General features: G+C 33.3%; 1 protein-coding gene across 1 annotated transcript in view; it reads left to right on the top strand.

Moving 5' to 3' along the window:
- Positions 1-27751, top strand: part of LOC129230256 (probable chitinase 10) — a 75804-nt gene that overhangs the window by 16658 nt on the left and 31395 nt on the right. The window contains 12 exon segments of the mRNA XM_054864656.1: positions 7434-7535; positions 10571-10642; positions 11319-11516; positions 13319-13575; positions 16093-16196; positions 16759-16876; positions 18944-19129; positions 20099-20218; positions 21092-21219; positions 22796-22811; positions 26438-26520; positions 27504-27577. Of these exon segments, the coding sequence (XP_054720631.1) occupies positions 7434-7535; positions 10571-10642; positions 11319-11516; positions 13319-13575; positions 16093-16196; positions 16759-16876; positions 18944-19129; positions 20099-20218; positions 21092-21219; positions 22796-22811; positions 26438-26520; positions 27504-27577 (1458 nt within the window).

Below are 27751 nucleotides of genomic sequence, written 5' to 3'. Positions count from 1 at the left end.
TTTTTTCTGTTCTTAAATCACCATCTTTTGAAACACATTTTAATGTGCCGGTACAAGAAAGAAATGGTCCTGTACAGGATCAAATCAAGCTATGACTGTATCTGTAAAATAATTATTTCCAAGCAAAACAAATTGAAAGTCACGTCATAAATTGGTCTCCACTTGGCAAGGCTTCGCCCATTTTATTCGCGAACTGTTTGTCGACAACTTGGCGACAAAAACGAGAAGACGAATCCAGAGTCAGTTGGCCGATATTAGGGATACTAAGCATGATTCCGCATATTCAACACTAAAATCGTCGATATCAAAAAAAAAAAAAATAAATAAATAAAAAAATAAATAAATAAATAAATAAACTCTATAAAATTCTTTTCTACATTAGTTCGCAACAAACTAGAGGTGTATTGTAATTATTAAAAAGTTTTTCAGCTCCTTCTAAGGCACTATCACATTGTATGTTTGTTCCTTTTACACTTTCTATCACTTAGTTTCCTTTAACACAATTTCAGTTCTCAAACGCCAACAGAAACATCAAATTTATTTAAATTGGAAAGTGCTATTCACTATATTTACTGTAGTTGAAAAGTGTGAGAAAGATTAAGAATTCATAAAGAAATAAAATTAATTTTCAAAAAATATCCAACATTCATTTGAATTTTGATGTCTTAAACTCAAATTAAGTTTTTCGCAATCACGAATTGAGATTGAACCCTACTCGTTGGGTTTCTTATTTCGACAAATGGAATGGAATGGAAATGGTCAAAAAATTTGCACCCGTTATATTATGACTCTTGATTTTCTGGAATAGGAAACACGAGGCATATCCATAAGAAAAAATGGTGATTAGGATACGGTAATAAAGATAAAGATTTCACGCCAATATTCACCAGTGTCCTTATCATAAAGATTACTTACAGCATCTTAACGTTATGTATTTTTATTTCTTATGAATCTTAAATGATGGGAATTAGTAATCTAGAAATTTTGCTTTTGGGTAAATTGTGTTTTACTTTTTAAGTTTGTCTATACTGTAGGTGTTTTTTCCTGCAAAAACTTAATTTTACACAAAAAACCCCTTTTTAATGTAAAGTCTGCTTGAGTTAAGCCCTGAAAGAAATATGAATAAAATCAAACTGTAGACGATTTGTAATTCGCAACTCTAATAAACTATTGGGGGCGCTGCAGCCACTGTCTAATGGCGGATGGAAAAGGTAAAACAAACACACGCCGTAACTTATAACTTGCTTTGACGCTTAGTGAATGAGAGTAATTTTTCATCATGTTTGTGGGAAGCTTTCTTTTCTATTCTTCTGAAATTACATTACACCACAAACTGTCTGAAGCCTGTAATTTACCCCAAAGAAAACACGTGGAATGGAATGTTTTACCTTTTCCTTTAGTGTTGTTAATCACCGCAAGGTAGCGTATTCGAGCTCTGGAGTTACGAATTATGTCAATAAAAATTTCGCTCTCTAAATAAATATTAAAAGCAACCGTGGTCATAGTAATTTAAAAAGTCAGAGCAACATCAATTTTCTTCAAGTAATGATAATAAACCATTCGTGATTGCTCAAAAAAGAAAAAAAAAAGCACTTCAGAATAATTGTTTCTGGCTCTTGTCATGTACACATCTGCTTAAATTTATCAAAAAATATTGATTTTTTTAAATCGTCCTGCAAGGATGTAGGGTGGTATCCTCATCAAAAAGTTTTAAATAATAACTGACATTCAGATTTCAAAGTTCGCGTACTCAAACAATTAATTAATTACTTTTTAATTGCTTTCTTCTTTCCATCGGCATGAATATCATAGTTGAGATCCATTAAAAATTAATTTTGCTGCACGAGCTTGATTATAAAATATCTGTAAAAAGAAACAAAAGTAATCAAGAATGACTCGTTTAGATGGTTGAATTACGTATCAGTTATAACAAATTAATGATAAACATGATTGGAATTAATTTGATTTTTACTAAAACAATTAACACCTCTGAATTATGCTTGATCTTTTGTTCAGGTGCTTAACTCTGCCTTATTCCTGAATGTTTTTTTATATATATATTTTTACATTGCAACAGGTGTATATAATTTTATCGATACATCTGTAATCGGTGAAGTGTTCTTTTTGTGTCCTTATGAATAGAATTTCTTCAGTTATCATATCTGATACCGGGTCAAGGTTTTTGATATTATGCAATTGAAAAAGTTTTCATTTTTCGAAGCGCCAAATCGATATAGCTATTGTCTCAGATTTGTTTCGCTTAACAACCATCAGTAATTCTTTTGTTTTAACAAAAAGTCATTAGCCTCTCTTTCCCATCAAATTTTCTACTAGTTGTGACAATGCGTTCATCACACCCTGGCCAATGAATTAGAACCCTTCTTTAGACCAATAGTTAATGGTACTTTTATTTGTACTCATATCAAAACAGACAGCGTTGGAAACGGAATTAATCTTGCAAGCTTCTGGATTGCATGTATGTCAAGAGAATGCAATTACTTTAGCAAAATTTAAGATCCTGTAAACTATACAAGAAGTTCCGTCCAGAAATAAACGAGCCTACTTCCACGTATACCAATATCGACTTTCTAGTATCTGATCAATATTCTCAAAATTAGCTAAAATCGCAAATAATTTCAAACGTAACTTTTTAAAACTTTAACTTGATTTCTAGAAATAAAATATGCCTCGCTCATCTGAAGAAATAGATGCAAAACAAATAAACGATCAAATAAAGTAGTAGCACCTTTTAAACAAAGCAGCTCTTTAATCGCTCTCAAAAAGAAGAAAAAAGAAAGAAAAAAAAAGAAGAAAAAATAATAAGCTCATTAAAATATGTAAAAAAAAATCGTATGTTTTCCCCCTGTAGCCAAAAAAATAATTTAAAAAATGAATAAATGTACTTTTAAAATAAATAATAAATTCTTTTCAAATAAAAAAAGAACCGACTTCAAAAAACAAAGAGGAACTAAAAAGGAAAAAATAATTGGTCATACTTACATACGATTTCCTACCCAAACGTATAAATCAAATTTATTTTTACAATTCCAGTACAAAAATCAACTTAACTAAACACCCAATTATAAAATAAGCACTGATTTTAACTACTATACAATGAATTATTTTAATACCTAACTATTTATATACGATCTCTTAATTTTTAATAACCATTTGAAGTCGGAGCGTCCTATAAACTACTGCCTAAAGTAACAGAGTAGGTTTAGTTTTAAAGACTTTCGCGTTTTGTTAAATTAGTGTTTAGCTCAGGATTTGGTGGGTTGTCAGTTACGTTAGGTAGTAGTTTATAGGAGGAACCGACTTCAAATGGTTATTAAAAATTAAGAGATCGTATATAATTAGTTAGGTATTAAAATAATTCATCGAAAAGTAATTAAAATCAGTGTTTTTTTTTTACAATTGGGTGTTTAGTTTAGTTGATTTTTGTACTGGAATTGTAAAATAAATTTGATTTATACGTTTGGGGTAGGAAATCGTATGTAAGTATGACCAATTATTTTTTACTTTTTAGTTCCTCTTTGTTTTTTAAAGTCGGTTCTTTTTTTATTTGAAAATAATTCATTTTTTGCTTTTTAGTGGTGTAAATATAAAATACGTACGTAGGGTAGAGTATGTGGTACACTCTTTACGTACATTTCGAGTGAGAAAACGTCGAGCACAGGAGTCTGAAAACAGTTAAGATGAGCAAAATAGAGAAAGAAATAGAGCACAGCGTCTCGGAGACTTCCGAAAACTGTGAAGAAAGGCTTTTTCAAGTGCGCAATTATTTACAAAAAAAAAAATTGTCTTCATCATCAGTTTAACTCTCCGAAAAAAAAAAATCACGAGTCACTAAAGAAAAAAAGAAATAGCTTTAACTTTGAACATAGAATTTGAAGAGTCTTCTCGATTCTTCAAGGATCTCATCTTCAGAGATGATCTGATGACCATGGGATCACCTGGAAAGTATATACCTTTTCAAAAAGAAAAAAAAAAAAGAATTTTCCCAAATTGGTCTATGCATATTTGAGTTTACAGGGGACATTCATTAAAAGATTCCGACGAGTTGAGAACGTCTTTTTTGAAGTCGGTTAAAAAAAGAAAAAATCTTAATGCGTATAGCATTTCATACGATTGGCACTAAAAAACTGATCTTTGTTCCTCTCCAGGATTTAATTGTGCGCTAATTTAGTTAGAACCATTTCAATGTTTTCCCTAACTATTTTATATCTCACAATAATACGTATCACGTAACTCGTGAAAAATGTTACATTTCTCTTTACTTGGCCCCGTTATAGATCAACACCACACTAGAAACAAAATATCTACTGTGATGTTGTGTATATGAAGGTCAAAATGCTACTAGAGCAATGATACTAAATGAATTTCCTGTTTGTTTCGGAGGAGTCGATTCAAAATTTGCGATATGACTTCTAATGATTCATGCAGGGGAAATATTTAGGGAGGTGAAACTCGCCCAAAGCCAGAGCACCCTAAAAAAGAAAAATAACCCTTAACCCCCCCCCCCCCCAAACGGGCACCCTTGATTAATATTAATGTTTTTGGTACTTTCTTTAACACTGAGTGAAGAAAGTACCTTTGTTCTATGGCACTTTCTTTGACAATGGATTTTATATTTAATCGTTTAATATTGAAATTAAATGAAGTTTATTGTTTTTTTGCCCCATAACTTTTTTCTAAAGAACAAATATGGGAAGCAAAGGTTTGGGACCTAAGTTAGACCACTTTTATCCATTGATAAAAAAAAACCCCCCATAAAAAATCGTTTCACTAAGTGAGAAGCTATGAATTTACAAACAACAAAGCGCAAGTAAGAAATTTGAAGAGCTCCCTCGATTTCACCAGAATCGCTCATACCTGGACTTGAAGACAATTAGACGACCGGGAGAAGTATACTGTTTCAAACAGAAAAAGAATTTTCCTAATCGTTACAGGCGTCCTTCTAACAATCGGGGAGCATAGTACATAAAAAAAATCCAACGAAGTCGGTTAACTAATATTGTGATAACTGTAAATTAAACTGACGGCGTCATGAAATATTAAATCTAAAATACTTGTCAAACTTCAGAAATCGGACACCAGTTACGATATATTCATTAAGGAATATAAATTTAATCGTCGGCGGGGGGGGGGGGAGATTTTTGTCTTCAATTCCCCTTGAAATGAGCACTAAATATATTTCCAAACTGAAATATATATAAAAAAAACTTTATTTAGTCATTAAAGTTATTTATTCGCAAAAAAAAAAAAAAAAAAAAAAAAAAAAAAATTATAATTCAACTATTTTCGTGCAAAATACATTTAATTTACTGATTTGCTACATGAATAATAAAGACATTAGTAAGACTATAATTAAAATTAACAGGCGGCGCCGTGAAATCAAACAATCCAATGCGTGAGAATTAAATATTGTTCAAGACAAGATTCCTCCGTCGAAAAAATGCACCGTTCACGCCAAAGCACACGTGACCTGTGACGTGTCGCTCAGTTGACGAAAGCTGGTCTATGTAGCCACAACGTATGAAGTTTAGAGTTTCTAAGCTTTCTTCGGGACCCCTGATCAGATCCAGACAAAATTAACAGGGGACCACTTGGAAAGTAAACCCTTTCAAACAAAAAAAAAAAAAAAAAGAATTTTTCAAATCGTTTCAGTATTCTTAGAGGAATACGAAAACATACATAAAAAGCTGCAAGACGAAATCATAACCTCCTTTTTTGAAGTCGGTTAAAAAACAACAAAATGTCAACTTAAAGAAATAATTTTCATTCTCCAAAAAATATCGTTATGTTTCTATATAAATATCTTTACGTACCGACTCAAAAATATCTTATAAAAGACTCCGAATTTCTCCGCCAAACACTGAATACATAAATAACAGGGTCTGTATAACAAGGAATGAGACTCATTTTTTTTTCTGATGCGACTGTACCTCTCAAGGGCGCACAAATCGGTTAGGTCGTTGGTGGGGGTTTACTGGTAGGAGTCACTCCGGTCCGAAGTCGCCTGGGAGTCTTTGTTCGGGCAGCATCATCGTTATAGTGTACCTCTGTTGTTAACGTCGGTTCCCAGCTCCAAAATGCAGAGAACAATTGAGCAGCGTTACGCTATTAAGTTTTGTGTGGACTTGGTAAATCGGCCTCAGAGACATTAGAGATTTGCAAGCAAGTGTTCAGAGATAATTGCCTGTGAAAGGTACATGTGTTCCGATAGTACAAGTGTTTCAAAGATGGCCGGGAAAGCGTTGATGATGAATCCAAACAGGGTGTCCGCCAACCAGCAGAATAGACGCAAAAATGAATCGTGTGCGTGTTGTGCTAAATTCGAACAGCCGAAGTTTGAGAATGATTGCAGATGAAGTTGTGCACTTGATGAAATGACAGTTCACAGCATCATCGCTGAAAACTTGAGAAATTCTGGACACACCTGCTTCATCCTCCAAGACTTCCTGGTCTCTACGCTTCCTCAGCCCGCCTACAGCCACTATTTAGCCCCCCTCCAGACTTCTTTCTATTCCTGAAGATGAAAACCTCACAAAAAGGGCATCACTATGGAAACTCTGGATGTTGTAAAAGCGCTATACAAGACTTTTAAAGGACATTCTGGAAGCAAAGTCCTTTAAAAGTCTTCAAAGCTTAAAAGAATTGCTGGGATAAGTGTGTGCTAGGCCAAGGGTCTCGTTTTGAAGAATTTAAGGTGTGAGTATTAATATCTGCAATAAATTCTTAACACAGCTCAGTCTCATTACTTTTTATAGACCCTGTAAAACTTTAGCGAAAAAATACAAGAAGTTCGTGTTCAAAACTAAACAAGCCTACTTTCCCGTATACCAATATCGATTTTCTAATATCTGATCAATATTCTTAAAATTAGATAAAATCACAAATTATTTCAAACATAATTTTTCTGTATTTTAAGCCGATTTCTAGAAATAAAATACTCCTCGCTCATCTGAAGAACTAGCTGAGTAAAAACTAAATAAACGAACAAATAAAGTAGCAGCACCCTTTAAACAAAGCAGCTAATACACTTTCTTCCGTTAAAAAAAATCTTTTAACCGCTTTCGAAAGGGGAAAAAAGTCAACATTAATATGCTTATTAAATTAAAACACATCATATCAAATAAAAAAAATCGCGCGTTTTTTCCTTTGTTGGCAAATAATAAATAAATAAATAAACAAATAAGTAAATAAATAAATAAAAATGAATAAATGTACTTTCTAAAATAAATAAAAACAATAAAATGTCAACTTGAAGAAATAATTTTCATTGTCGGAAAAAAAACATCGTCCTGCGCATATTTTTATATAGAAAATATATAAGATTCCGAATTTTTTCCCGCAAAAATCTGAATACATAAATTAAAACTTTAGAGTGAAAATAAAAACAACTCACATCAACAATAATTGTTCCACAGTAAAAACTATGGCTGTGGAGTCGGAGTCAATCTCATTTTGGGACAAAAGTGTTAGATTCGGCAGCCGAAGGTTTCTAATTTCAAGACTCGGAGTTGGAATTGGTCATTTTCCATTTAGTCCGCCACTCTTCCAATGTTTGAGAAGTCGGAGTCGGACTCATTCTTTGATACAGGAGCCGGAGTCGAATTTCCCAAGTGTCCAAGTCAGTCCTTTCCCCTACGTGACTAAATTTTTGCCAAAGCTACCTCCTTTATTGCGTTTTTTCAGAATTCGCCTTATTAAGAACCCCTGTTCCTAAAAAATCAAATTCATAATTTTTTGCTTAATTTCTAAAAAAAATATAATTTAAATTTAAATTTTCACATGGAATGATTTCTTTTTTTTAATGAGTTATTTGATGAACGTACAAAACTTGGGACCAATTGTGTCATAAATCAACAAGACATTACCGCTAGAAACCTTAGGTTGGTCTTATTTGGAGCTCTTACCTTTCTACAGAACAAATTCACTTGAAACCCTTATTAATATTCATTCAATTTTTTTCATCAGCATTAATTTTTATTTTTATTTTATAAGTGTATTCATTTTGAGAAAAGGTCATTAATTTTTCTTTTAAATTTATTTATTTATTTATTTATTTATTTTTGTGTGTGTGTGTGTTGCAAACTATGTATTGTATAGCTCGGCAAGCATGAAATTTATTTTAAGAAAAGAAAGAAAAAGAAAAGCATGTGATCCCTATAACCCCCTATCACACAATTCCATTACACACAAATTCAAATTTTAGCGCACTGTTTAAACTATTTGACGCTCTTGTTCGGGCTTTATTTCTAATTCTTTCACTTACGGATCTTCTCATCAAATATTAGGAGATGGATTTCGCTATCATTTTCCAGTAGATTAGAGAAGAATATTCACGGTTTTTGCGATAGTAAAAACTATTATAAAAGGCGCATTTTCCTTTATTCTTCAGGGTTGCTGACAATTTGACAGGAGCTCAGGTAAATGTTTTCCCTATTTCATTCATTTATTTTCAAAAAAAAAAAAATCATCTAGGGGAAAAAGGGGCTTATGTGAACATGGTATGACTTACTAAGATAATTTCAAGCAAAAAACCTAGACAAATTCTCGAGTAAGGGCAGTAGCAGTCCAAACTTTTAGAGCAAGGGACCATTTTATGTTTCTGTAATGGCAACGTCCCTGTTTTAGCAAGTGTTGTATGAAATTTTATAACTGTCTTTTTCTCGTGAAAACACATTTTAAACTAATATATAAGCTAAACTTAATTATTGCAAGCCATTTTATGAACATTCAAGTAAATTTATGACATTGTTCCAAGGTTTTTTTACTAATTTAGATTTTTTTTTTTTGCAACTTTGTTCTAAGGAAGATGTTGGGGCACTTGCGTACACACAACATTCAAAGGCACGTGTGAACAATACCATATCCTCTCCGTTATGTGAATATTAGTGCAATATATAGCGTAAAAATAGCGTAAATATTTAAAATTATTAATTTTCTATTGTCAGATTGTAAATATATTGTTACTCATTATTAATATCATTATTATCAAATACTTATTTGAATACCTATATAATTAGTACATACGTATATGTTTCATATTAAAGAGTTTTCTTTTAAATATGATTCTTGTCCAGTATTTTTTAACCGTGTTCATATGTGCCCCCCAGGCTTGTTCGAATGTCCCCCTCCTCCCATAGGGGAACATGTAAACAATTGAAGACATTTCCTAAGAATAACAAAAAGTAAAAAATTTAACTTTTTCAAAAAATCTCGAAAAATTCTGTGACACGAAGAAAAGACTACTTAGTCATTGGGGCGTTTTTACACTGAGAAATTAATAATAAATTTTTAAAAAATGAAAAAGTGAAAAAAAAAAAAAAAAAAAACAATTGTGCACATGTGCCCTTCTTTCCCCTATTTTTATTGAAGTAGTTTGATATTAGTGTCTGTGATTTGATTATTTTTTAATTTTAATTATCTAATTGTTTATTTACTTTTCTGCATTTTTGAAACACCAAATAAATGTGTTATTATCGAAATATTTCATGTTTCATTATTGACTATCCATAAATTAATGTTTTTCTTCTTATGCCTCAAAACTCAATTTTCAACTTAAATTCTCGTTTTAAACTTCAACATTCAATTAAAAAATAATTATAGTGAACTGCAAACAATTCCAAGTTTGATGAATAGCGGAATAATTGAGCATAATCTGAATTTGCTCTTTTCCAGCCTTGCTCTTGTCAAACACGAAACTGAAAACCTTGATCTTGAATTACAACTTTATTTGTATTTATAGAAATTCAAAACTTAAGTTATAGTTCTTTTCTTTTATTTAGGCCCAAGATTGAAAATTTAGTCTGATTGACGATTCTGTTTAACATAATATAGTATTAGAAATGTAATTAAAGAATTGAAGATGTTGTTATACTATAAAAACTCATTAACTCCTTGCCATAGTTACTGCATTTTCTTATCGTTTTTTAAAAATAATATCTATATCTCAGAGTCAGAAGAGGTAAATCCAAAAATTGCGATTTTTCCTTTATTGGTTCATTGTATGTAGAAGTCTATTTCGCATCGAGCTATGTGATCGTAGTTCTTTACAAAAAAAAAAAAAAAAAAAAATCATTTTCAATTGTTTACTACGGTTAAAAGAGCGCGCGTCCCATCCTATGCATGCGCCAGAAAGAAGTTTTTCCTCTCTCCTGTAAAATTATCATAATATGACTTACGTCCTTCTGGTTTTAAGATACAGAGATTAGACGTAGAAAAAACTTTGACTAGCTAGAAAACCCAGTAGTTCAACTTCAACAAACTTCAACTTTATGTTTGTCTAGCTACACTGCTAGTAGAATTTTTAGCAAAAGATAACATTCATATGAAAATTGAGTTTGTGCATCAGCTTTCTAGTTTTCTTATCTCTCTTTTTTCCCTTGAGTTTGTAAGATACAAAATTTACAGTTAGAATAGATGGGGCAAACCTAACCTGGCAGTGCCGTAATACTGTGGTTAGGATCTGCGTAGTCTCCACAGTGCTGCCAGGTTTGGTTTGCCCAACTATAGAGATTTGAATTGAAAGTTTATATAGTAAATGTTATTAATTTTAGGTAAAGAATGCTTCTCAAGGAGTTGTGCTTCGTGTTGCTGGTTTCAGTAGCTTTAGTTTCAGCTGCTAGCCGAGGTAGGGAAACTTTTTTTCTAGATTCTCGTGTGTATTACACGTATACGGCGTTTATCTCCGTGTTACTTCTAATACAGCACTGATTGCTAGTGATGTCTTTGCCTACATGTAACTGTAAGACTAAGTAGACCAGAAATCGAAGGAAACTATAGAAAAGTAGTAAACGGGGATAGTTGTGTTTAATGCCCCATAATAGCTTATTCACCAACACGAGTAACAGAACCTTTTATGTTTCTGCTTAGCCTTGATATTGCTTTAGTTGAAAACAATTAAAATTCCTGCACTAATTAACTTAAACGATTCGAACAAATGTCATCACGTGTAGAAAAATCCGGGTTATCGTCTGGTAAGAATTATTTCGTCTCCGTATCAACGAACCTATAGGAAAACTTAGCTGAGAGCAGGAATAAAAGAAGAACAAAATTTAACTTAAAAAGTAGAAAACTCCAAAGTACACATGTTCAGTATGCCAAAAACATCTGTGTCAAATTTTGTAGTACGAAGTTCTACAATAGGTTTTGTAAATAAGTATGCATAACGCACACACATACACATTTATTCACGCTTTATTTTTAGTAGAAACAAAAAGGCATGATATTTATTACCTAATTTCTTTTAAATAAAATTTGTAGTTATAAAACTGAAAACGTTCCCAAACTTGCTTTATTCCCCCTAGACCGCAACAACAAGAAGTATAGAGTGGTTTGTTATCTGGGTAGCTGGGCTAACTACCGACATGGTGATGGAAAATTCGTTATTGAAGATATTGACCCGAAGATCTGCACCCACTTGATCTATGGATTCGCTAAGCTCGAAAACAACCAGATTGCCGTATTTGACCCTTATCTCGATTTGAAGGAAAACTGGGGTCTATGTGAGTAAAGTTAAATCATATTTTACGTTGTTTTTTTTTTCAGCATTTATTTGTTTAATTGTTCAGTTCTTTAAATTTGCTACTTTAATTTGCTAACTCGATTATACTATTGGAGTTAGAAGACATGGTTTTCCTGTGCGTTATGACATAACCACTAATTAGTGAGACCTCCTTTCACAAAAGGAAATCTTTAAGCAGGAATGCAATTTAGTACTAATAATGCAGAAGCAAAAAGCACACTGCAAATCTTAAAACACTTCAAGAACACACTTTAAACACTTTTTGAAAGCGGATATTTGTCTCCTCTCTTACAACACGTTTTTTGGAACTTTCGTGAAAAAACTTCTGAAAACATTTTTCAGAACACTTGTTTAGCTCACTTTTTGAACATGGACACTTGTTTCCTTTCTTTGGAACACTTTTCAAAATACTCCTCAGAACATTTTTCAGAACACCCTGACAACATTTTTGAGAGCTCACACATGTCCACCTTTTTTGAATACTTTGTAGCATACTTTCGAGGACAGTTTTTAGAACATTTATGTAACACTCACTTTTCCCAAAGTCATTGATTTTTAAAGTTGCTTTCGCTTCTTTCGCCAGAGCAGAGTTTGCTCCCAATCAACCGCAGCTTACGGTCACTGTTAGGTTACTGTTAGGTTTAGTTACGGTCACTGTCAGTCATCATGCAAAGATGGTCTTCGATCAGGGATGGCCATTCTTCATAAAGACATTCACAACGACTATTATTAATGATTAAATGTAAAACGATTTCTATTAGCATCACATTGAAGGTTTCTATCAACTGGTGGTTAGCTGTTAAAAACTACCTACTTTCTCAAAAAAAAAAAGATCGTTCTATTTTTACACGGATAAGTCATCAAATACGAGAAGGCAATGAATGCGGCTTTTCTTTCAATTTTTCAACACAAAATTGGGACATGAAATGGGAAGTACACGACGCTACTTCCCTCCCTAACTTACCAACTCTTAATGCCACTTTGCATTCGTTACGATCAAAATTTGAACCTGAAATTTCATCAAAAACGATTTTTTTTTATTTTGTGGCTACAATCGACCCCCCCCCCCCCCCCCAGTTGTGACAAAAAAAGCGATGATTTCACCAATGTGCCCAGACATGTTCCTAATCTGCTCTTAAATTTGTTCACAAAATGTTTTTAAATGCGCCTCCAATCTTTCTGAAAAGTGTTCCCAAGATAAAATTTGACAATTTTCCTGAGCAGAACCCATTTGATACACTTCAATTATAGCCGAACATACTCGGAACACATTTCAGTACACTTTTTTTTTTGTAACGGAGCACGTTTTAGTATACATTCAGGAGACTGGAACACATTTCCTGAACTAAAGTTTTTCTAAACGTGTTCTCAGTGTGCGCTACGAATTATTGGTACATTTTTTACCGTAAAAGACCAAAATTGGAGAATGTCGACTTTCACCAGTGATTCACCGCAAATGTTCAGTCTTTAATCGATGGTTTTGGAATGTGAAGATTGATATTCACGGATAATGTCGATATTTACCAGATTTCGGACATTCACGGTATTATGTACATAAATTCTGTATAAGTTATTTCTCCCTTAATCCAGCGCTTATACCGAGAAAACAACCTGTCTCTGCTACAGGTATGATGAATAAACATTACTGACCACTGCCAATATTTTATACGAAAGATTTGACATAAACATTTTAGATTCTAACAAATATTAAGTTTTAATTGTGTTAGTTAGATCGCTTTCCTTTTCTGGAATAGCTACGAATATGAACGAATATTTTTCCAGGAGGTTACCAGAGATTCAACAACTTGAGGAATTCCAATCCCAACCTGAGTACTTTGATAGCCATCGGAGGTTGGAGCGAGGGATCCTCCAAGTACTCACAGATGGCGTCCAACCCTGGATCGAGGGCCCAGTTTGTTAAAAGTGTCGTGGACTTTTGTCTCAAGCATAACTTTGACGGACTGGACATGGATTGGGAGTATCCGGCTAACCGCGGAGGAGCTCCATCAGATAAACAGAATTTCGTCACACTCCTCAAGGTAAAGTAGAGAAATATCAGCTGAAGTACAGGGTGCTTTTAAAGTCTTGCACTACAAAGTTAATTCATTAAAAAAATTAAAAAAAAACTGTTTTAAGTTTAAACACATTTTTTTTTTCATTTTGATCCTTATCTCGGGAGTTTTTTTCACAACGTCACTTCAACGTGTGCACCTTTTAGAAGTAGTTCTGAGAAGATTTCAAAGATATTCAACTTCGTGTCAGGCCCTAGAGCGCAGCCAGAATAACAATTGCCAATTCGCCAACCGAATTTGATACCTGATTGGCGAATTGGATGCGATTTTGCCCCACGTAACTGGTTGAAAAGGACATCGAAAGAAGTTAGACCAATACGAAATTTCTCTGACTGTTCAAGTTGGTTTGTTATATGAAAGCTTTTATGAAAAAAAAAAAAACCCTAATATTTATACAGGTTAGAGTCGGATTTCTCATATAATCCACTTTCTATTTACTTGTATTTAAAATGCATAGAATAAAGGTTTTTGATATTGATCAATCCGATTTCTTTCTTTATATTAAAAGACAAGATGCAAGGGATCATATGGAGGCAGTGAGAAGCAAAGGGATGCAAGTGCCAAAATTAAACATTTGGAGTTAACCAGTACAAATGGTAGGTGATGCTTACCTTTGTTTTGGGGCAAGAGATAGTACTAGTAACCATGGTAGGTTCTGTTACACAGCACGATTTAAAAACAATTTTCAATGAAAGCCTATTCGCAACTCCAACGAACTATAGGGGGCACTGCAGTCACTGTTTAATGGCGGAATTGAAAACTAAAACAAACGCATGTGGTAGCGAAAAAAATGCTAAAAGTGTTGTGATTTTTGTTCGTATGTATGATTTTTTCGCTTTATTCGTTTGAAAAGATTTTTCAAAGTCTTGTGGATATTCTGACCCATATAGAAAGAGATTAGAAACCAAAAAGTATTACGAAAGTAAACAATTAATGTAGAACACACAGTAAGTTGTTCTGAAGCAGCCATTTTCACGATGTTGAATTCGGAATTCATAAATTTTTGGTTCGCTTCGAACGGCATTTTCATTTTGTACCGTTTTTTCTATACATTAGTACATATTAAGTTCAGTTTCGTGACATTTCCAGCATTTGTTGACATTTTTGTCACATAGTGCACATATACGTGGCAGACTGTCAAGAGTAACGTTTAACACTAGATAATTTATTTCTATGACTATATGATTGGATATCCAAAGAAATCATGCATTTAATTCATTCGTCATGGAAATAATTTACCTGATATGCGAAATCTTGTCAAGATACATTATTCTTTCACATAATTTTAAAACCATAACACTATAAACAGATTTTTGGCGAACTTTTATTTTTTATTGTTCAAATTCTTAACGTTCTTTCTGGATTTTTCAATCTGTTCTGCGATAAATATTTTCAAGAAAATTTATTTGCATACTGTCTATTTCAGTAGGATACTGTAGTAACAAATTTTATTTAAATCATTTATGTGGAATTAGGTTAAAGAAAAGTGTCCAGTCAATGTTGTTAAGTTCGTTTTTTTTTTCAGCGAATTGAAAAACTGATATTTATTCAAATTCACTCAGAACAAAATAAATAAAATGTGTACTCACAGTTTATATATGGTGGTAGTTTTCTTTTCAGTTGATTGAACATTATTTCTTTTTACTTATCGAATTCTGTAATCTTACTATCATTTTATTCCACTCATGATAAAAATTAAAAATGGTTTAACTAAAAACGCGAAAACTCGCCAAGGCTACTTTGCTTGCACAATACTAAAACTACTATAACCCTAAACAAATTTGGCGAAACCTTTCAGCTGAGAATAAAAGGAATAAAGTAAATTCTTTCTCGGTTATTCATTTTGTTCTACGATAATATATTCAAGAAAATATTTTGCATACTGTCCATTCCAACTAAATGCTGCTGTAAAATATGATTAGTTAAATTAATTTAAGATTAAAAAAAACTCATATTCTTACAAATTCATACAAAACAATAAAAATTTTTACCTGGTATAACGTTATCCAATTTTGTTAATCCAGAGTTTTCTTGTTTACGCTTCCACCATTTAATACTTTTTTGAAAGAAATAAGAAAAACTAACATTATTTTGAGAAGCTCGAGAATACTACTAAGGGACGAATTAATTTCTGTAGCTGAAAGCAAACTAAGACACATCGATTGCGTTAATAAATACTCAGAACAAACTGCCTGTGTTTACGTCAACAGACACACGTGATGCGCAACGTGGCAATGTTTTAGGTGCAGACGCAGTTTTATAAATCACCGCAAGGTAGCGTATTCGAGCGCTGGAGTTCCGAATCTAGGACCTTATCTTTAAACGTGTTTCACTCAAAACTTTAAAATGTCCAATTACATCCCTTTGCTTCTCACTGCCTCATATGTTTATGTTTGTTGCTAGATTAAATCTAGCATTTTTCTTTAATCAAAATATTTTCAGTCTGCACTAAAAACTGAAAACTGAAATAATTATTTTCTCCAGGAATTGAAAGAAGCTTTCCAACCTCACGGTCTTATTCTCTCAGCCGCTGTTTCTGCCGGCAGATCGACTATTGACACCGCTTACGATATTCCTGGAGTATCAAGGTAAGAAAAAGAATATTTAGCTTCTCAGTATTTCCCCACTTTCAGTACTATAGGAAGCATCATCACTTTTGTTTATTAAAATCTGCCGGAATAATTTTATTGTCATACCCACAACTTCAGTCTATTTGATTTCTTATCGTCGAAATTTAGGTTCATAGTTTATTCAACGAGAACACGTAGTCAAAGCAAAATAAGCAAATTGGCGACATCATCGTCTGCTTGGCACTGAAAAGACTGAAAATAGTGCCAATAAGAAAAACAAAAGCTCGTATTTATTCAAGGTCTGTATAAAACTTGACCATTGAGGGATGGTGCGTGAACTCGAAGTGGAAACTGGCCACTTCATTTTGTGATAGGTAGGATCAGAGCTATTTTTCCGTAAAAAATATTTATTTTTCTCTCATTTTCAACGTACACACAGTAACTGATTAAAAAAGACACTGTTTTCAGAAAAATCAAATTATCCGAGTTTTTGATTATCCGAACGCGGTCTGGTTCCAATTGATTCCGGTAGTTGGAGTTATACTGTAGTTGAAAATTTAAAAATAGAACTTTTTCCCAGATATTTGGATTTCATCAATGTTATGGCCTACGATCTTCACGGATCTTGGGAGAGACAAGCTAATCACAACGCACCGCTTTATGCCAGACCAGAGGATGGAGACAAAAACTTGAATGTGGTAAGTTCATTTAAATTATTTTTTACTGTTACTGTAGCAGTTATTAATGGTGGTTTTCAAATGCCTAAGAACAGTTTTTTTTAGATTAATCTGGTTGTCGTACTTCGATACGATGAATAAATTAAAAAAAGTTGTGAAATCAGGACAGTTATAAGAGCATAGCCAATAAAAATTGTACACTAAATAATTTGATAATAATGCTTCAAGGAATTTTAACTACGCAAGTTCTTAAGTATCTTAAATTACGTAAGTTATCCTTCAAAAGCCACGAAATGACTTGATAACAACCGTTTAAAAGAAAACTTGCTCTTTTGCATCATTTTGTAAAGATACAGAATAAAGCAAGAATATCTGTTTACTTACTCAAGTACTTGTTTAAAACCCTCAGAAGTTATTCTGTAATAGCTTTAAATGTCTGTTTTTTCGCATATTCGACTCTCTGTCAGAGACCTAAACCGTAGATTGGAGTCTTCTGTTTGATTGAATAAGGTTTAGGCTGGTAGTTTAGCTGTCTATGACAAAGGATCAAATCGTCTGGTGCCTATGGGCGTAATACTTTTGCTGACGAACCGTCTGTAATACAAAAACTAGAATAGGTAAAACACGTAAAGTCGACCACACTTGTAAGTTGACCGCTTTTTTCAGGCATAGAAATAGTCCTACATCGTATAAATCAACCTCTATAAGTTAACCACCTGTTTAAGTGTTTAAGTTGACCGCTAAAGAAGTGCACTGTGCATCGCAAAATGTTTAACTTGCATAGGTTTCACTTTACATTAAAATGCGGGGTCATATCTAAAGAATGACGGATTTGAAATATTTATATTTTTGAAACTAATGCCCACACTAAAATAATTGACATATGAAATCAGAAAAAAAAAAAATACTTCAAATTTTTCTTCAGTGAACAATGTAAAATTTGTGAGCATTTTGTCACATGCAGGCAACTAATCTACATTTTAGTTCGTTCCTCCCGGCGTGTACTTTCTTTTTTTGGGAGGGTTACGCCAAGGACAGTTTATCAACCACCGCTACGAGAACTCGAAGAAAACATTTGCGCAGCATTGTGAACCATTAATACACGCATTTTTCGTAGCATTACGAACCATTGACAGTGTGATGCTACAGAAAATATGTGGAACGAAGAGGAGGACAGGCTAAGGCTTGCATGTTGAACATTTGAGGCAGTGAAAAGTAAAGGGCTGTTATTGGACATTTTCAAGTTTTGAGTAAAACGTGTTTAAATTTCCCGCCCTAGGTAAGGTTTCATTGAAAGGCTTTTCTAAATCATGCTGTATAGCAGCATATATCTGAGCTACTAGTGCTATCTCTTGCCCAAAAACAGAGGAAAGATTCCCATGCCATTTGTACCGTTATCTCCAAATTTTTGATTTTGGCACTAACATTTCTTTGCTACTCACTGCCCCATTTGTAACTTGAAGAGAAAAAACACTTGGTGCATTTTTCCTTGATTTAGAGCATCAATTATCTTAATGTATGCATCAGTTTGAAAACATAAATTTTCAAAATCCAGGTTATTATTTTGTGAGCATTGTATAAGCGATCTTGCTGAATTTATAGATGCGTTGACTATTTTCATATACTTAATATACATTTTCTTAACTGTCTACTAAAGCCGCTTTATAGATAGCCGACGTATCAGCTTAAGTTTAGCCATTTTGGATCGGATTTTTCATTGTTGCACTGTTAGGGTTACTACAGCAAAGTTTCGGATTTCGCCAAATTTGCCGAAAATAATATTTTATTTAATAAACAATTCACGTGTGCCGCTAATAATTGCTCACAGTGAACAATCACCAAACGCAATAACTCGCCAGAAAGACAACCACTCAACCACGCGCAAAAGGTTAATCTTAAGCTGATGCGTCGGCTCGTATATATAGGGGCCTTACCCTCTACCAAAAAAGGCATGACTTAAAGAAATGTCTACTTTTTACTCATTCTACGCCGCTCATTTTCATTGAAAAGCATGTGACATCACATACATTAAAACTGAATGTCGTTCCGATAAATTAGAAATTAGTGTTCTTTTTTTTTCTGTCACAGGATTCTGCCATCCAGTACTGGATCAACAAAGGTGCCCCGAGGAACAAGGTTGTCCTGGGCATGGGCTCTTATGGAAGATCTTTCACTCTGGCCGACGGTAATAGGAATGGAATCGGAAGCCCAACCACCGGACCCGGAAATGCAGGGCCCATCACCAAGGAACCTGGGATGCTCGGGTATAACGAGGTTAGTACATGCATTGTGGATTGGTTGATGCAATATACCGACAGCACTGTTAGTCATCCAGAAACTGAAATTTTAATCCTTATTATGAACTTATAGTCTGAAAGAGGGCAATGATCATTCATAATCATTTCTCTATTCCTGACTGATGAGTCCATAACAAGGATGGAGCAGCAGTCTCTGGATGGGCCAGGCTGTTGGTATATTACATGTAGTTCTGCCTTAGCACTGGATTAGGGCAGTAACTTACTGCTGAATTCTTTGATGTTGTATTGTTATTGAGAAAATGTGATTGGAATTCTTAAAGATTGAATTTATGTTCTAAAGTCGGATTTGGAACATATTTCGCTTAATTCTGTACGAAAATGGCTGTGCATCCCCGCAAAAGCTTAGTGTCTTGCATAGATTTAAGAATGTCGAGAGTTTTGCGCAATGTCTGCTCCAACTTCTCAAGTACTTATTAGAAAGCTATTTTCATTCAACTTTGACAGTATGTACGTTATTTATAATATTGCTTAGTGTAATCAAGATGTTTTGTATCCGTATAAAATATATTATTTGTTTATTTATTTCTATATGGTCCACCTTTAATTTTCACTAGCTAATGTTGAGAAAGGTAACATCAATGTATTCAAAGCCAAGTTCCTGACTCACTTTACGGACAGTCTATAAATGATGTCATGCTTTAAGGGGAAAGGGTTCGGGTAATTGCTAATTTTAGACAAGGGGAAGGGATGGGGTAAACAGGAAGCGCAACATCGCGAATTGTTTTTATAAATATTTGTTTGTGAAAAATAGCGTGGCGTGTGACAAAAGAAGGAGAGCGGGTAAGGTGAAATGTGACACTTTCTGACAAAGGTGGGAGGTGTAAAAATGTTGACAAAAAGCGTGACATCATTTATCCCCCCCCCCCCCGCTTAGCAAAGAAAATGGTTTCTCAATGCTAAAATTAACTTCCTTGTCTATTTCCAGATTTGCCTCAATGTGAAGAATGGATGGAGAGAAGTGTTTGCACCCCATGTTGAAGCCCCCTATGCTTTCCAAGGTAACCAGTGGGTTGGATATGACAACTTAAGAAGTGTTGAAATCAAAGTAAGTGGTGATAGTTATTATTTGGAATTAGTTGAAGTTCTGTGTTTTTCACAGTATTAAAATTATTAGGAAGTATTCTTTCTACAGATCAATGACACGCGTGAATCAATAATAAAAGAAATAAGGTAAATAAATTCATTAATAAATTAGTACAAAAGTGATTTAAGAAATGACTGAATAAGTAAACGAATGATTGAATAAGTAAGAACTACTTTTTCACTTTTCCCCGCGTGCACTTCATTATATGATAAAAATATTAGAAATGAAAATACAGTTGACTCTCTGTTTAACGACGCTCTATTTAACGACTTTCTCTATTTAAAGACGACTTTTCACCGTCCCAGATGGTCCTCTGTAGTGTTAAAAGCATTCTATTTAAGGACGCTTTCTACTTAAAGACGATTTTTTGTGGTCCCTTGAAAGTCGTTAGAGAGCCAACTGTACGTTTAATCTTAACTGAATAAATACTACACCAAATATTAGTAGGTCTCAATTGATATTCAAAATATTAATAACTTGAACTTTCTGATTTTAATATAACAAAAATAGCTTTTGACTTACCATAAAATATTACAATATGAATCTCAACTTTTGGAAATTGCTTGCATTATCACGTGTTTCGATCAGCAGAAATACTTTTTACTGACTTTATAGACTACATGTAGTACTACATAGTTGAAATCATACCAGATAGATGGCGTTAAAAACAAATTAAATATTTCATTATTGCCGCGCTGTTTAACTTTGCCCCACATTCCTTCACTAATTTGTTAATTAAAACAAACATTTTTTTGCGTTCTATAACAGCCAAGCTTTATCTCCGCGAAATTTACATTTAAATTTTTGTTAAAAATAAGTTTGTTCCTTTTTCAGTCTGATTACATTACAAAGAACAACCTTGGTGGTACCATGATATGGTCTCTCGATACCGAAGATTTCAGAGGTAAATGTCACGGAAAGAAATATCCACTTGTGTCCAGAATCATGTTCAAGTTGAATGGGTAAATGATTATGAAAAGAAAAAGTCCCCCCCCCTCCGCCGCATTTCAAGCAGCATAACACCATGTACGGATGTTTATGGACACTGATTTATGATGAATAAATTATTATTTGTTATGTATTGTATTAATTACGTATTTGTTATGATATAAAGTGAAATTCCGTCACAACGAACACCAATATAATGAAATGTCAATTTCAATGAAATAATTTTTCAGTCTGAATTTAATTTCCGTTACATTGCTTGGATCCCGTTACAACGACAGTTCCGTTACAAAGAACAAAATTCGCAGTCCCTTGAAGGTCATTTTAACGGGGTTTCACTCTCTGTATGCATTTACTCATTCCCCTCCCCACTCTTTGGTTTCAAAAATTGAAATAATATTTAATAAGAATCAATTTACGACTATTCTAGCTTTCGTGTGAGAGGCCACAAAGTAAACTTGACACAAATATTATAAGCGGTTATTAATAGTTAAACGAACGGATGAAGTTAACTGTTGTAAACTCTAATATCGGCTAATAGATCATGAGTGCGACATTATTTACAAGATTTATACCAAAAAATCGCAACTGCATTTTGCACCATTGAAGGCCATTTGTTACAGCTATTGAAAAAAAAAATGATAGGCAGGGATTTCCCTATAGGAGGTCACGGGAGGTCACTGTGACCTCCCAAAAATTTTCCTCATTCGGCAAATTTTGTCTAACGATTCGGCAAATTTAGGGACACAATTTTAATTTTCAAAGGCCCGAATGTCCCTTTTGATAAGATGTGCGCATAACCGTATCTTATCATTCGGAAAAAGTTGGAGTTCCATTCGGTTAATTGAGGATTTTCGCCCTCCCAAAAATTTAAGTTCGGGTCGCCCTTTCGAATTAGAATTCATATTTAATATTTGCAGCATTACGAAAGGTTCACTAATCGAATTTCGGTCACACCACTCAATTTTAAGTATTCTGTAAATGGTGTTTCTTTGCAAGAACATAGTCAATGCAAGAAAATCAACTAAACTCTGCCGCAAAATATTTTGTTACTGTAAATGATATAACGCGCTTTCATGAGATATTGAACTGAGCGCATTTTTATAAAACGAAATAGAAATAAATAAATTTCAAGTGTTTCTTTCCGTCATTCAATTTTTCATCTCTCTCTCTCTCTTTTTCAAAATAATTAAAACCTCTCTCAAAACATTTTTCAAAAATATTACTGGATATTAACTCATGCATAATGCGATTTATTTGTTCACATTAGGCACTTTTATAAAGCTAAATACGAATAAATAAATTTCAAACTAAGTGTTTCTTTCCGTCACTGAATTTTCCATCTCTCTCTCTCTCTCTCTCTCTTTTTTTTTTTTTCAAAATAATTAAAACCTCTCTCAAAACATTTTTCAAAAAATTTACTGGATATTAATTTATAGGATATTTTTTCAGTTGAAAATTTTATGTGTCAATATTTAACTTAAAAAAACTCCTATTAACATGGTGTGTCATCAGGTGCAGAAAGAAACATCACTGGAAGACGGATTCAAATGCGTTTATTTTTCAATAAATTGAAATAATGCTTTTTTATAGGGTTTCAAAATTTGTGGTATACGGTATTAAAGAATTACAGTTGTACAAGAAATGGTAGTTAATAAAATTATCACTAAAGAAAATACCAAAACCAAATTCACACCGAAAGTTGGAGAGCAAATACCAAGGTATTTTATTTATTATTATTATATATTTTTTTTTTTACAAAACCCAAGATTGAGTTTTAAAAAATTACCAAACTTGCGGAAGAAAACCCAATATCATACAAATAAGAATTCTTATTCACTTTCTTGCAAGTGTTAAAATTGTAGTTTGTCCGTTATCACTCTTAAAAATGATAAAATGAAAATGTGTGATAGTAAATACTAAAATTGATTTCTTACGAAAAAATTTCTTCGGAACAAGTTCTTTAAAAAAGGTGCAAAAATCGTCGACCAGAAAAAAAAAAAAAAACACACAGTTTTTTTTGTGTCTTGACTTGATAAATAAAACAAATAGTACAAGATGTGCAGGATATTTGCACGACATCCTCATATATATAATAGCGAATTCACTGATCGAGTAACTCTCCTGACGTCATTAACAATGAGACTGGCTCCACGGCTTGATAATTTGATAGTTTTTTTTGGTTATGCTTGACATGCACGGAAAGGCTATATTTTGACAAGGCTCAACTGGATCCGGGAATTTAACTGTTTCACTGGTAAGACTAATTTCAGGGGAATGAAGACACGAAAAAGTGATCAACAATGAACGCTATAAACTGGAGTTCAGAGTTAATCCACTGGAGTTGGGGTTAAAATTTAAACTAACAAAATATCATCTAACAGGCAATTGCTTCGTTCAAATGTAGAAGCAATTTTCACCCGTCATACCTTGATGGGCGATTTTCTAGTTAAGGGAGAAATAATATCCAGGGCTAGAGAGGAGATTTTTTTTCCCTTTCTTTCTTTTTTATTTTTGAGCAATCACGATTACTCATTGTTTTCGCTTGACCGTAGCTGATGTTAATTTGATTTTATTTTTCTATGCTTATAATTCAAACTCCTCTGGTCTACGGGCCTCATGGAACATGTCCGTCCTCCCCGGACGGTGCCGTCCGTGTCCCCCGGAGTCGACTGTATCAATACCCGACCCTTTCGGCTTTACACAATCCTATCTGAGCAAACGAGCTGATGTGTGCATCACATGACTTCCTTTTGCTCCAATCTAATGATAAAAGTGACTCGAAGTAAGCAAAGAAGCACTTTAAATATTTTCAGCCCAAGTTTGTTGCGAACCGAAGCGAAAAAAAAAAAAAAAATTTATTTATCCCAATATTGGCGATTTTAATGTGATTCATTGGTTAACTCTCTAAATATTGCCAAACTGAAGCCAGATTTAAAAAAAAAATCCCTAACTTGTCACCAAATTAGCGACAAAACTTGGCAACCAAAAATTTGGGGATATATCGCCAAGTGTTTGCCAAATTATAACACCACTTGAGTTTGCATTGAAATTAACAATGATTTCCCCCCAAAAAGGTGTTAAAGACTGCCCTTTTTGGAACAGCCGAATGCAACCAAAAGAGGAGGTGCACAACTAGACCCCAGATACCAAATTTTAAATTTCTAGGACGTACCGTTAATGAGTTATGCGAGATACATACGCACATACATACGGACGTCACGAGAAAACTCGTTGTTATTAACTCGGGGATCGTCAGAATAGATATTTCGGGTGTCTATACGTTCTTAGGCATATATTCACATGTAGTCAGGTTGAAAAAAAAAAACCTCAATATTCATTCGGGGGCGAGCAAAATGGAAATTAAGGCCGATTTTTGAGTGAAAATTTTTTTCGCGAATACATTACTTCCTTTACTATGTAAAAGGATGAAAAAACAGCATCCTGCGAAAAAAAACAGCATTCAATAGAAATTTGATGTCTTGAATTCAAATAATGTTCTTCGCAATTATGATTGCGATAGGAATCATTTGTAGAAGCAAGAAACTCAAAGAATAGTGTCCTATCGCATTTCATGATTGCGAAAAACATAATTTGAGTTCAAGTGGTCAAAATTCAAATGAATGCCAGGGGCTGGATGCTAAATATTGTGTATTGAACGGATTTCTTTTTTTTCTTCGTTCCTTACGCAACTTTTCAAAAAGTTAAACATGAGCACTCAAAATTTCTTAGCCAAAAAAACCAAGGTTTTGTGAAGATGTTATGTTTCGTCGGTAAAATATAAAGTAAATGTATCTTTTTCATGAATAAATCCAAAACCTAAGAGTTTTGAGCAAAATCTCAAAATCACAAAGTCTCTACTGAAAACCCAAGATCTCGGGGGAGACCCATTCTCTAGCTACCCTGGTCACCAAATTGCAAGAAATTTTTTTGAAGCATTGTGAAACATCATCGCCAAATGATGAGTTACACAAAAACTTTGGAACATGGACGTAAATCTATCCTTTTGAAGGCCATAAGCTACGAATAGGATTTTTTTATCATTAAAAAAAAAAAAAAATCTGAAGGCTAGGGTTACCAGAATAAAATATCAGGACACTGCTAAATTAATATATCACTTAACTAACCATTATCGATCCGCTTATAAATTGCCCACGGTGAAAAAAATCATTAAACGACGATGTCTTGCTAGAAAAGACAACCACGCGCTCCGATTCAAGATGGCTTTCATCACTTGCGACGACACACAATGAAACAATTTGATTCAAAAATCAGACATTTAAAAAAAATAATTAAAACTTAAATGTTGGGAAAATAAATGTATTTTCTGGGGTCATGTCGTTCTTTTTTGGCTTATTCTACCAATTTCAGTGGCTAAACGTAGTTATTTTCACTGAAGGAAATATTCCCAATAGAATATTAAAGCTTGTGGTTCTTTCAAAAAAGAAAAAAAAGAGAGAGAGTTAGAGAAAGAAAGAAAAAGAATGAACCAAGACCACGGTATATTTTAAACACTATAAAAGCTCCCCTTTCCGCGAGCCATAAGTTTCGCGAAAATGAAGATATCGGTGATTTCGCGAGCTGAAAATTTCGTGAATTTTCTATGAACACTGTGAAAATTAATTGCACAAAGAAAATAAGAGTTGAAATATTTCGCATTTACTTCAAGATTGCAGAAATTAAGGTCTCGCGAAATAAGTGTTTTTACAGTAATAACTTCCTTTTTTGCTAGTACTATGATTCTGATTTCTCAAGGTCATGTAGAAATTCTATATAATCCATAATTATTTTCCATTCGTCAATTTTTTCTTTAAATTCGATCTTAGGGAACGTATATGCTTTGTAATGGCTCCAAAAGGGTTAAGGAAAAATAAGCTTTCAACAGTTAATATTCATTGCTACGAAATAATTGGAAATCGAGTTAATGAACTATACAGCTGGTGTAGTTTTTTTTTCCTTTTGCCTTTCATATTTCAGCATACTTCCTAAAATACATCTATGATGTATATCTTTTCATTCTGTTCTTTACCATTCACAGCTAGTACTTCACATTTTCACGTGTGTTTCAAACCCGATTGCAGTTAAACGTATTAACGCTTGAAATGACGGGCATTGAATGTCAAGTTCATCATGGCATGAAATCCTTCACAGCTGTCAGTTGATGCACGTGCGCGATGAATAAGGTAGATCAGATGGTTTCTGATTAATCTACATAAGTAGAAACAGTGTGATTAGTTCTTACTGTTAAAACAAAATCGTGGATGTAGTGCCACAATATCTTCATCGAAGCAAGAAATCATCTTCAGTATTAAAACAAGGTAGCTAAAAAATTTTGGAATCTGTTTCATTTATGTATATGCTTTTCATCCGCATTTATCCGCTCTGCGGATAAATGCAGTCACGATCTTTGACTTGCAAAAAGTATAACTTTTTGAAATAATTTTTACAGGCCGAGATATTGCAATTGTGAAAAAAATTCGATTTCAAACTTAATTATAATCTCCTTAAATTTTCTAAAAGCTATATGCCAATATAAAGAAAAAATAAAGAAAAAAGATTAAAAAAAAAAAAAAAAAAACACCATAAATGTCAAAACTCAGGAATTTGAAAAAAATTCCGGAATTTTCTGGTGTTATTAATTTTGAGATATTTTGCTTATATAGAAGCGTGGGATGGCTAATGGCACTCGCTTTTTTCATACGCCGGTTTTGACGTCATGCATTTCTCTCGTATTTTCTTCAAAACCATGGGTCGTAGAATCGCAATTGATTAATGATCTTTTACGTACTGCAAACTAGAAATCTAGCAGCTGGAAGTTTATCCGGTATAAATGGGACATTCTGCGTGTGTGTTTGGGTACAAAGGCTGAAACGTTGTAACCTCTTAGGAACAAAGAAAAATTTTAAGCTCTATACAAATTATTTCTCAGTGTTTTAAGGGAAATTCAGAGTATGCTTCTGAGATATATATATATATATATATATATATATATATATATATATATATATATATATATATATATATATATATATATATATATTTGAAAGAACTTGCCTCTATATATAATGTACTTTTTGGGACTACATGAGACAAAAACTGTAACACCTTAGGAGCCAGGAAAAGTTTTAGGCGCTAGACAAATCATTTCTCAGTGTTAAAGGAATATCCAATGTATGCGTCTGAATTTATTTTTGTTCTGAGAGAATTATCTCTAAGTTTTTTTTTTTTAGTCTCTCGGGCTACGTGGAGCCCGGAATTTGTCGGATCTTGTATAATTATTTTTATTAATCATTAATTTTAGGAAAACTATGCTTGTCAAGGAATTGTGCTTCGTGCTGTTATTGTCAGCAGCTTTAGTGTCAGCTGCCACTCGAGGTAAGGAATCGTTTTTTTTTAAGTTTCACAAGCATTAATGTTAGTGAAAATAGTGATAAAGCTAGATGAAAAAGGATTGTTCTACCCATAATGCCAATAAAATATTGAACTATCCCCCATTGCAGTTGAAAAAGATAGCTGTAGTAATCAACTATAAATACAAACTATTGAAAA

This window comes from Uloborus diversus, chromosome 9, assembly GCF_026930045.1.
Source record: "Uloborus diversus isolate 005 chromosome 9, Udiv.v.3.1, whole genome shotgun sequence".
In the NCBI taxonomy this organism is placed as follows: Eukaryota; Metazoa; Arthropoda; class Arachnida; order Araneae; family Uloboridae; genus Uloborus; species Uloborus diversus.
Note: the sequence above shows the minus strand (reverse complement) of the source record. Positions and strands in the feature narration are given on the sequence as shown.